Source organism: Gobius niger (genome assembly GCF_951799975.1).
Source record: "Gobius niger genome assembly, chromosome: 18".
Taxonomy (NCBI): domain Eukaryota; kingdom Metazoa; phylum Chordata; class Actinopteri; order Gobiiformes; family Gobiidae; genus Gobius; species Gobius niger.
This window is the reverse complement of record NC_136869.1, coordinates 20468677-20480176: the sequence shown is the minus strand read 5'-3', so window position 1 is coordinate 20480176 and position 11500 is coordinate 20468677. Positions and strand designations below refer to the sequence as shown.

At 43.1% G+C, this 11500-nt stretch overlaps 1 protein-coding gene across 1 annotated transcript; it reads left to right on the top strand.

Annotated features, from left to right (window-relative positions):
• Positions 1 to 3148: 3148 nt before the first annotated feature.
• Positions 3149 to 11500, top strand: aoc1 (amine oxidase copper containing 1). The gene is made up of 5 exons (XM_079576017.1): positions 3149 to 3306; positions 4750 to 6282; positions 6861 to 7149; positions 10526 to 10658; positions 11037 to 11500. The coding sequence occupies exons 2-5, from the start codon at positions 4752 to 4754 to the stop codon at positions 11304 to 11306; spliced, it is 2223 nt and encodes a 740-aa protein (XP_079432143.1). The 5' UTR covers positions 3149 to 3306; positions 4750 to 4751; the 3' UTR covers positions 11307 to 11500.

Below are 11500 nucleotides of genomic sequence, written 5' to 3'. Positions count from 1 at the left end.
TCAGCTTTTGAGACCAAAAAATAAATTAGTATTACATGTTTTACTGAAGTATACTGTAAACATCTGTTAATGACACATTTGCAATCTATGAGGAATGTGTCAAGCTCATGTAACTTATAATGTCGTTTGGTTAAGAATATATTCAACAACAAAAGTAATAATGATAATAATGAATAAAAAAATATTGTTTAAAATGTGCAAATCTGTGACATTAAATTAGAAAAATTCACAAAATTACTTTGATAAAAAAATCTATGGATTAGCTCTTTGGAAGACAATCATTTGTACAAGGACGACTGGACGGATTACTTCTACCACAACTTCATCTGATACTTTTACTACTTCCGCAAAGTAAAAGAATCTTAAAATATGCCTTATGGGGGAAAAAAATATATAAAAAAGTTCTTGACATTACCTGATAAAAACACTTACGCTTCTAAAATCCAAGTATTTGCACTAAATCTCAATGCTTTTATCCCAAATCTCTCCTGATGAAAACAATCCTTATAATTCCGGCAGGATGTGCTTAATCTATCAGGCACTTTTGAGACAAGTGCATGAGCTCGTCCTGGGTTAAAGAGTGGGGTGGGCCTGAGAGAGCGTACAGGAGCATTTGACCCAGCTGTGATTGGCCCAGAGCGGCGGGGTCACAGCTGGAAGGACCGGCATTGGCCAGGGCCGCTCTGATAGATCCGTCACACAGGGGCCCGGCATGGAGGCTGGGGGGGGAGCAAGTGTTTGTCCTGAGCCTAATCCTGTAAAGGGAAATGTTTCGGGAAGAGCGGCGGGGGCACCCTCACAGACAGGCTGAGTCATCCGTGGGCCACTATGGGTGGCCTCTGACCTCTTCAAACACAGCTGTCACCACTGCCCTCACCGGTGACGTACAGTCCACCGCACAGGCACGCTATCCGGTAAAAAAAGCTTTGGAGATGCTATCTTTAAAGGGCCTATCTCACCGGCCTGGAGACTATTTGGAGACTAGTTGAAGAGTTGGCAACTTGAGTCGCCGCTGATCACGGGGATGTCTCCATGACGTCCCCTGTAGAAGATAAGGTGAGTCTCCAGGGAGTCCTGGTGAAAACAAGGTTTGATTTCAGTGGAGACTGTGCTGAGACTTTACTACACACAATTGTGGTGACGTCGCTATTTGTTGTCTGCAACCTGTGAGATGTTTCTGTAACATCCGTGCAGTGCCTCCGATACCTGTCCAATACCAAGGAGATCTTATAGATGTAATGGTGACATCGCAGAGAAGTCACGGAGACATCTCCGCAACTGAGAAGACGTCTCACAGACGTCACCACGACTTAGCTGTCTGGAGATGTTGTGGAGACATCTCTCATGGTTACATAATCTGGTGAGTGCACAAGTAATCCAAATCAGAGGTACCTGTGACTGCCTTAAGTAACACACTAAGGAATCAAACCATTGATATCCAAAAATGAATTTATATGTAATGTGGAATGACCCAGGTAAAAAGCATTGACAAATGGGAGCTAAAAGGGACGGATAGCCACAACACCAATCAGAATATTCAAAATGTACCTGTTGATCCAAGGGAAGTGCACAGAACCTCATTTATAATGAACATGATCAAGGGCTTATATCAGAGTTTTGGTCCCTGCCTCTTTTTCAAGAGCAACAATCCCACCTTTGTCTGAGCTTTAAGGGCATTGTACAGTAAAAAGTGTCTCTTGTTAGCAAGAAACTTTTGTTTAAGTGTAACTGTCTTTGACTACTGCACTCCAGTGAACGAGAATTAGAAATGAGACTGTGCCACTTTTTCACCAAAACACCAGTAAATGCACAGAGGGGGTAAGAGGCCTTACATGATTATAATGTTATCTGTTGCATAAGAGTGAGTGTGTGGAATATGGTAATAATTACTTGTGTATTGTTCACTGTGGGAGCGAATGCACTCTCAGGATGAGAAACGGCTGAGCTGTACTGTATGTATTCTATAGTGGGAGAAAAGTAAGGCAAGATGTCTTGGGAAATAATCAAAGTGACTGGAGCTGATTACATAAAAGCTACATATCTCAGTCCAAGTGCCGCAATGTGAGGATTGACAGCGACACAAGAACACAGACACCTCTGTTCCACAACTTAGTATTTCTAATCACTTACTAAAGATGTATTCATTAGCATGTTGTTGCTCTTTTGACTGTAATATTTGTAATAAACATTATACACTGGACAATACAGGTTTAAAAGGGCCGACAGTTTAATAGACTTTTAACCTGGGAACAAGTCCATTTCTAGTTGCAGTGAAGTATTCAACAGTGATCTGTTGTTTTGTGCATAAAATGGAGGGACGTTTATTAAGAGCAACCAGTTACAGCACTGTATTTATGACAACTACATGATAAGGCTCTCTGTTCTTGTTGATTATATCTATCTGTGTATATGGTTGTTGACCTTGTTTATGAATATCTCATAGTTTATAAAGTTCAATGTCTTCTCTGTCAGAACTATTGAATTAAATGATGGTTTTGAGTTCTACAAGTCACTTTGGATGTTTCTTCTTCTGCTGTTGAAGTGCTCCGATTGGTATTTTCTGGATTTTGTTTTTACAGCACATAATTAAGATGCACCTCCAGGGAAAACTCTTTCACAATGTGAGCCCGATAAACCCTGGCATGCGTCTCGAACATGCCCGACTGCCCGTTCCATCAGGAAATAAGATATCCATTGTTTGAATAACCTGGTCTTTCAGGATGTTCAGGTCGTCGGCTGATCTCATTCTTTGGGCACATAGTGTTGCTGAACCTAGACCGGACCAACTGCAGCAACCTCAGATCAGAACAGTTAGTTACATATAGATGGACATCTTTTTTGTCAGGCTGTGTATCAATACTGAATAACTCAAAGCCACAAGATGAATGTAGTCATAAGCCCAATCCCAATAAAAAAAAACCTGAAGGTTCCACAGTAAATTGCCCAAATATTGACCTACCACATCTTAGTTATTTAGAGGTATTATTGTATGCCTTTATGAAAACATAATCAGCCTTGTTCCAACAGAGTTATTTAAAAACAATCCCCCCTGAGCGCACAATTTGTATTGGATTAGCCATCACCACAGTGTGCTGGCGTATGCTGCTCCTATAGCCCACTGCCTACACAGTGTGTGTGTCCCAGGAGAGCTGTTATCTGCAGCAGCCTGTTTTTCCTCCGCTTTACGGCTGACTTTTGGTCAGTGCGCGGCGGAGGTGCGAGCTCGAGCTAAAGTCCAGTCAGTCAGTCTTTTGTTCTCCCCTCGTGCACACTGACTGGCCAGATCTATAGACTTCCTCTCCGCAGGTAAGGCATGCTTTTAATGGATTTCATTCCAACAGGGACTGAGTAGGAGATTATGAGACGCGACATTTAGATTGAAATTGGAATGGCTGAAAGCAGCTCATCATAAAAGCGAGAGGTCTCTGCAGGAAGCCAAATGTCTGCATGTCTCCATGGAGTCTGATTATGTGTAAAGCTGATAACCCTGTAGTTTAAAGCTCTATAGATATGTTCTGAAATGCATGTGATTTTTGCATTGGTTTAGTGGGTAATATTTCAATATCCTAACAATACTTCATGCACTTCAATGTACGTGAATCCTTACATATTTCAAATCTCTCAGCAGCAGGAACAAAATGTAAGGAAACTATTTTTCCCCAAAGTGTTCAGCACCAATGTTGGGTGTTTACTATATCCATACAAAGAACATGCAAGTTTTGAAAACAAAGTCAAAACTAAACCGTGTTTGTTTGAAGAAATACAGAGAGAATTGTGCATCAATTCTGGGAGTGGCTTTTCGATATCAAAGAGACAATAACTTAGAAATAGATAATGTATTGAGTGATTTCGTAACAGGGACATGTCATATAAGGCCACCTATGGTAGAAAGTAGATGAGGAGCTCATGAGATTCTGATCTGATAATGGAAACTAGGACTGCATGATTCCAGGAAAATGCAATTACGATTTTCTTGACTGCAGGCAATCTCCTTTGCAAAGACTCTGGTCTCGCACTTTAAATCCATCATCATAATCTAGGTCAGGAGCGATTGTCCAAAAACCTGCATGATTTGGATCCTTGACAACATCACAACCATTTTTCCTTATGGCTCATAATGTTTTGCAGGATGACAATGACAATAAATGTACAAAACATTGTTCAGTGAAGCGTTTAGACAGGCATAAGCGGTCAACAGCTGAAGTGCTGCATGACCTGTGTGCTAAGATTACAAACATACAGTGTGTCATTGTCTAAGTCTGACACAACAATTTAACATCAAATCTGTTACTAAGTAGAAAGTAGTGGCAGACACATGATGTGTCAAAATAATACAGAAATGTCACCAAGGTTGCTGATGAATAATTGTACTATCCTCAAAACTCACAACTTGGCATGAAAGACTGTTCTCCTGATTAGGAGTATTCATCTCTGTACTTTTGTGTAGTTTATAGATCATTGGTATTCATTTAACCCCAGAAGAGTTTTGAGCAGGAGGTGTCTTGTGGTGGCCAAGCATTCATCGTGTCGTTGCTTTGTGATCCTTCGATGTCGGCTCTTCCTATCATTGTGAAGCAGAATTCACCAAGTGATGGATTGTTCACCCACTAATATGGAACGTGAGCTGGGTTTAGATCGTTGTGAGACAGGCTAGTTTTACTCTACTGATGATGCGATATTTATCTTGCTCAGCGGTGTCAGCCCTCTTGCCACAGCAGGACGATTATTCATTACTTTTTTTCATTTCAGCCATGAAGGTCCTCTACCTTCTCCCACTGCTGTTGCTGGCTCCCTGTGACTGCAGCAGGGCTCGTGACTGGGCGCACCACGGCGCCCCCATTTTCGCTGACCTGTCAGTGCGTGAGCTGAAAGCCGTGCGTTCGTACCTCCACAACATCCCCGGGCTCGGCCTGAGCAGCGCGCGGAGCCCCATTCTGAAGAAGAACAGCATTTTACTCATGGAGCTCCACCTGCCCAAGAAACACGAGGCCCTCCGAGCTTTGGACCGCGGGCAGGCCAGACCTCCCCGTGAAGCCCGCGTCGTGGTACAGTTCGGAAACCAGACCAAACCCAATATTACAGAATACATCGTCGGCCCGCTGCCATCTCCAAACTCCCACCAGGTCAAGACCTTCAAAGGAAACCGACCTGTTCGCTTCGAGTCAAGGCCAATCACTTTAGCAGAATACGGGCACATTGACCATCTCCTGGCACAAATAGCAACAAAAGCTCACAAACTGCTGTACGAACTTACCGGAGGGTTCTCTTACGCTAATTGCTCGGATCGCTGCTTGACGTTTTCCGACATAGCCCCACGTGGTTTGGAACCCGGGGAGAGGAGATCTTGGATTATGCTGCAAAAGTTTGTAGAGGGCTACTTCATCCACCCAGTTGGATTCGAGGTCCTAATCAACCACCAAGACTTAGACCCAGAAAAGTGGACTGTGGAAAAAGTCTGGTTCAACGGCGTGTTCTACAACAGCGTCGAGGAACTTGTCGAGACCTATGAACTTGGGGTATTGGAAAAGTTGACTCTCCCGGATGAAGACGACATATACTCGACATACATCCCTCGCGGACACAGCAACACCCCGACTGACATTCATGGAGCCAAACTGGTGGAACCGCAGGGCCATCGCTACCACATTGACAAAAACTTTGTGGAATATGCCGGGTGGTCCTTTTCTTACCGCGTGCGATCATCAGCGGGTCTCCAAGTCTTTGATTTACGCTTTAACGGGGAACGAATCGCGTACGAGATTAGCCTCCAGGAAGCCATCGCGTTCTATGCCGGAGACACCCCAGCCGCGATGCAGACCAAGTACATCGACGCCGGTTGGGCCATGGGGGCTTCCTCTTTCGAGCTCGCGCCCGGGATCGACTGTCCCGAGATCGCCACGTTCGTCGATCTCTATCACTTTTTCGATACGGACAAACCAGTGCGCTTCAAGAACGCTCTCTGTGTTTTTGAGATGACCACCGGAATGCCACTCCGACGGCATTTCAACTCCAACTTCAGCGGAGGTTACAATTTCTACGCCGGACTGGAGAACACGGTGCTGGTGCTGCGGACCACTTCAACAGTCTATAACTATGACTACATCTGGGACTTCCTCTTCTATCTGAATGGGGTCGTGGAGGTCCGATGCAGCGCCACTGGCTACATCCATGCCACGTTCTTCACTCCCAACGGGCTCAACTACGGATCCAAAGTGTTCCACTACGTCCTGGGAAACCTGCACACCCACCTCATCCATTTTAAAGTGGACCTGGACATTGCAGGTAAATCTGACTTGAAGTGCATCATCTTGCTTCTGAAGTGACAACATTTGATTCGAACATTTTAAAGCTTATTTTACAATGCATCATCATTTCATAATCATTTTTGGGCTCAAATTCATAAAATAGTAATATCTTTGGACCCTATAAGACCAATCGGCCAAACTGGGGGAGAGTGTGCAACAATATGGTGGTCTTGGTAGATGACTGGTTGAAAGTAAAAATGCAGCAGACAGAAAACAGCTGAACTTGAAAATGTATTAAAAATTAATCAAAGCTGGATCTTCTGTGGTTTAGATTGTGCTGAAATTAATAAACAAATTATGGAGTTTGTTTAATGGCAGCATAGACAAAGACAAATACATGAAGATTACCATTGTGTCCAGACCTTTTGCACTTTGGCAGTGTCATAAACAGTGCTGCTCCCTATCAAGGCCTGACCTAATGTCTAACCAGTCGAACTTTGTAAAAACAACTTTATTTGAAGACCTTTCCTTATTACAGCTTTAATGGTGAGCACACAGATCTCTCGTGCCTGGCTTGACCCTCGCTTGTCTTGTGCTTTGTCTTATCTCCAACAGGTCGAGAAAACAGCTTTGAGACGATTGACCTTAAATATGTCAACTTCACCAACCCCTGGAGCCCTAAGCATTTTGTTGTCCAGTCCAAACTCCAAAGAACGGAGCACAAGACGGAGCGGTCCGCCGCCTTTCGCTTCGGCAAAAAGTTCCCCCGCTACACACACTTTTACAACCCCAGCGAGAAGAACAAGTGGGGCCACCAAAAAGGCTATCGGATACAGTACAACTCCCACGCCCACACTGTGCTGCCGCGAGGCTGGAGAGAGGAGAACGGGATCAGCTGGGCGAGGTTTGCTACCTAATGTTTTTTATACATGGCTTGTTTTAAAAGTGAAAGAACATAATAAAATAGCATCTACAGTGACATACTGAAGAAAGTCTTAATTGGTCAAAGGATGAATCCATCAATCCAGCTCATTGAGACAGATATACTGCGCAATATTAGAGCTAAAAAGCTCATTTCCATTCATAGTCCCTGGTTACAGAACAAGGGACTTGATGCAGGTTGGTCATTTTATGCTCACTACTGCCACCTCAGGTCTCACGAGTAACTGCAGTCTATATATCATGCTATTTTAGCCATTCCAAAGTTAAGTATAGGCATGTATATGATATATTGTACCTCTACCACTATTGAGCACTCATTTTTGTGATAAATATAAGTGTTTTCTGGAGGTATTTTTCAAACCCGGACGACAAAACGCTTCGATTCAGTTAACTCCGTCCCCCCCCCCTCTCCCCGCACATACTTTACCGTAATATAAATAAACAACAATAAGTGAAGTTACTTCATGATGCAGTTATACGGAGTTGACATGTGCAACACAGCTTCATAAATGGCTAACACACACATGCTAATATGCTAACACACATGCTAATATGCTAACACACACAAGCTAACACACGCTTGGATTGACTCACCACTCTGGTCCATCGCTGTTTACATTATGGGACTCGCGTTGATTATAAAAGTTAATCCACTTTGGTTCTGGCGAAGGTTCCCCAAACATCCATCAGTGACAGTCACAGAAAAACACCATTTTGGTGATAGTCGCTGAAGAAAAAAAAACATTTCTGATGACGAGTGGCCTCTGCTTGAAAAAGGTTAAATAAAGTCCTCGTAGCCAAACGCGCTTCTTTTTCTCTGTCCGTGACATTATCGTTAGGTAAGAATAAAGAACAGGTGTGTCCAGTTAGAACGAGCTCCATCTTCAGCTGCAGCGCAAACATGACTGATCTGTTCAGACGCTCAAGGGTGCGTTTGTTTTGGCCTCAGCTGACCTGGAAGCACCTCTGGCACATCCTTTTTTTGTTTTTTTTACCTTAATTTCTTTTTCTCTTTGTTTCTCTCAACAGTAATAATGAAAAAGCTGTTTTACAAATTAAAATCAGGCCGTAAGACATTGCATTACAGACGTCGAGCACTTCCGTTCCGCTGTTACGACACAACTGAACACTCAGTCGTTCACCAGGAGAGGGAGGAGCAGCTGCTCAGAGAGCAGGATTCAGGAGGATTACTGAGAGCTGCGTGAATGAAGCCACAAACCACTCTGGGGGTGTTTTTGATAAGGAAATAGCATAACAACATGGCTAAAAGCTCTAAAAAGTCGATTTTGCATGATATAGGACCTTTAAGCTTGTGCATGGCGGCACTTCTAACTCGAAGAAACAACTTTTTGAGTGACAGAATTTTAGAGGCAGTTGTGGTGAATAGGTCTGTGCTCATTCTACACCTTTCTACATTATTTTATTATGATTTGTTTTGTTACATATCTATCTATTCATTTATTTATTAATTGGAACATGGCCAACCATGAAACGTGCGCACAAAAGTTAAGTGGAAGAGTGAGCCTCAGCTTCTGACATAAATCTGTTCATACAGTGGAAACAATATGTTTACATACACTTATTAAAAAGACACATTTGCATTTTGCTGTTTGACATGAATGCAGAATTCACTTTTTTTTTTTTTAGGTCACTTAGAATTAAAAAAAAATATTCTATTTGCTAAATCCAGAAGAACTTTTTACAACACCAAAAGTTTACATTTCAATAATATTGTGGTAGCATTTCCTTTGAACTGTAGAACTTGAGTCCTTCCACGAGTGTCTCACAATAGCATAAGAATTTTGGTCCATTTCTCCAAACAGAACTAGTGTAACTGAGGCACATTTGTAGCCACCTTGGTGCACATGCCTTTTCAGGGCCCATATATTTTCAACAGGATTGTGATACGGACTTTGTCATGACCACTTAAAACATTCTTTAGCCACTTTGTAACCATTTTGGCCGTCTGCTTTGGGAATTATCCATTTGGAAGACCCATCTGTGCTCAAGCTTTAACTTCTTGGCTGCTGTCTTGAGATGTTGCTCCAATATTTCCATAGAGTGTTCTTTCTTCATGCAGCAAAACAACCCCACAGCATGATGCTGCCAGCCCCGTATTTCACATGGGATGGTGTTCTCAGGCTTGCAAGATTCCTCCTTTTTCCCCCTTTTTTCCCGTCAGACCACAGAATATGTCTCCAAAAAGTCCAAAATCCTTTTTTTTTTTTTTCGCAAACTCCAATCTGGCCTTTTTTATGCTTCCTTTGGAGTAAGGACTTCTTCCTGGCAGAGTTCCCTCTCAGCCCATGTTGGTACTTGTTTCACTCTGGATAATGACAAACTCTTACCAGTTTCAGCATCTTCACCAGGTCTTTTGCATTTGTTCTTGGGTTGATATTCACATTTCAGACGCAGCACGTTCATCTTTGGGACACAGAACCCGCCTTCTCTCTGATCTGTGTGATAACTGGTAATTTCCATCATTGTTTGAACCAATGAACCTGCACCTTCAAGTGTCTTGAAACTGCACCAAAGGATAACCCAGACTTGTGCTTTCCAGGTCATGACATCGTCATCGGGGCTTTCCCAAATACATAGTAATTTTAGTGCATTTAAACTTCTGACTTTGCAAAAAGTACCAAAAAAACCTTAAAAAAAATCTATCTCATATTTTTCTGGCATTTAGCAAACAGACATAATTTTAAAATTCATTTTTGTTTTCATGTCAGTGAGAAAAAAAAAATCAAATGCATCTTTTTATATAGTGTATGTAAACATCTGGTTCCCGCTGTATTTTCATTACGATGTTACACAGCTCCCCTTTTCTCTGGAGGAGTACTTTGCTCGAGATGTCTCATCAGATGCTGCTGGGCAAAATTTTCTACAGATCACAGAATAAAAATGTTGTTAAAAATGTACTTTCTTTTTTTTCTTTAGTTTTTCAAATTAAGAAGTGAACCACTCAATTGCTTTGTCCATCCATCCATTTTCTTCCACTTTTCCGTTGCCGGGTCGTGGGAGCAGCTGTTGGAGCTGCCCAAATCAGATGGCACCAGCCCCTTATGGCTCCTCCTGCAGGTGGTGGGTCCACAGAAGGACGGACTCACGATTCTCAGACCTGTTGGCCTCTCATAAGGGGCGTCTGACCCGTCACCTAGGACCTGTTTGCCATGGGAGACCCTACCAGGGACAGGGAGTGCTCAAACACCTCCACCACGTTAAGGTGGCGGTTCCAGGAGGGGTCAATTGCTTTGTCTATAGCTGTTTTTTTTTTCATTTCACTTTCTTTTGTATTAGGCATTGTTTATCAAATCAAAATAATCCCCATTGTTGTGCAGGTACCCTCTGGCAGTGACGCGACACAGGGACAGTGAGAGCAGCAGCAGCAGCATCTACACACAGAATGACCCCTGGGAGCCCGCTGTGTCGTTTGAAGACTACATCCGTAACAATGAGGACATCATCAACCAGGTCAGTTACACTAAATAATCTGTTTTTAACCTGAAACTTTGAAATATACGTCTTTCCTTGACATCACAATCAAAGATGTGCTGCTTATGCACTTCGATTTGTATTTCTTCTCCTGGATTTTGTTGCGTAATGAACAAATCCATAAACCTTAATGTGACCCGTCTGTTCTCAAACAAAGCCTTCAGTTTTTCAGTTTGTCCGACGCTTGCCTTTTTCATTTAAGGCAGATAATTCTCTCACAGCAGACACAGTCTGGTGATGAAGTGCACAGTCTGCACACAAATCAATTACTGTAGGTTTATACCCTACAATTATGAACGGTCTGGTCACCTGAATCAGTACTTTTAATCAGCTGTAACTTCCCCTGCTTTTGTATAGGACCTGGTTGCCTGGGTGACAGTGGGTTTCCTCCATGTCCCCCACTCGGAGGATATCCCCAACACGGCCACTCCGGGGAACGCAGTGGGCTTCTTCCTCCGGCCATTCAACTTCTTCGACGAGGACCCCTCCCTGTCCTCCCGCAGCACAGTGATTGTCCGGCCCGGGCCTGACCGGAGCCCCGAGGTGCACAGGTGGACCCCGAGCGTGGTGGGGCACTGCGTCAGTGATAAGCCTTTCTCCTACAATGGAACCTATGTCGGAGTGTGATGTACATGAGAGAAACCACTTTACTACAAATGTGAAACTGATTTTCTGGATTGATAAGACACAAATTCCATTGACTGTCCCAAGCACCAACTGATTGAACTCACTTTTAAAAACTCATTTTGTCAAAACCTTGAACTTAATCCATGGTTTCTAAAACTCTTGCACTGCCTTTCCAGAGCACTGTTGCATTGTCA

What these genes read in the sequence shown, in the direction of transcription:
- aoc1 (XM_079576017.1), top strand. Translation starts at nt 4,752, where the DNA reads ATGAAGGTCCTCTACCTTCTCCCACTGCTGTTGCTGGCTCCCTGTGAC. An exon ending in AGTGGACCTGGACATTGCAG is followed by an intron (nt 6,283 to 6,860) that starts GTAAATCTGACT and finishes TATCTCCAACAG; the next exon opens with GTCGAGAAAACAGCTTTGAG. An exon ending in AACGGGATCAGCTGGGCGAG is followed by an intron (nt 7,150 to 10,525) that starts GTTTGCTACCTA and finishes ATTGTTGTGCAG; the next exon opens with GTACCCTCTGGCAGTGACGC.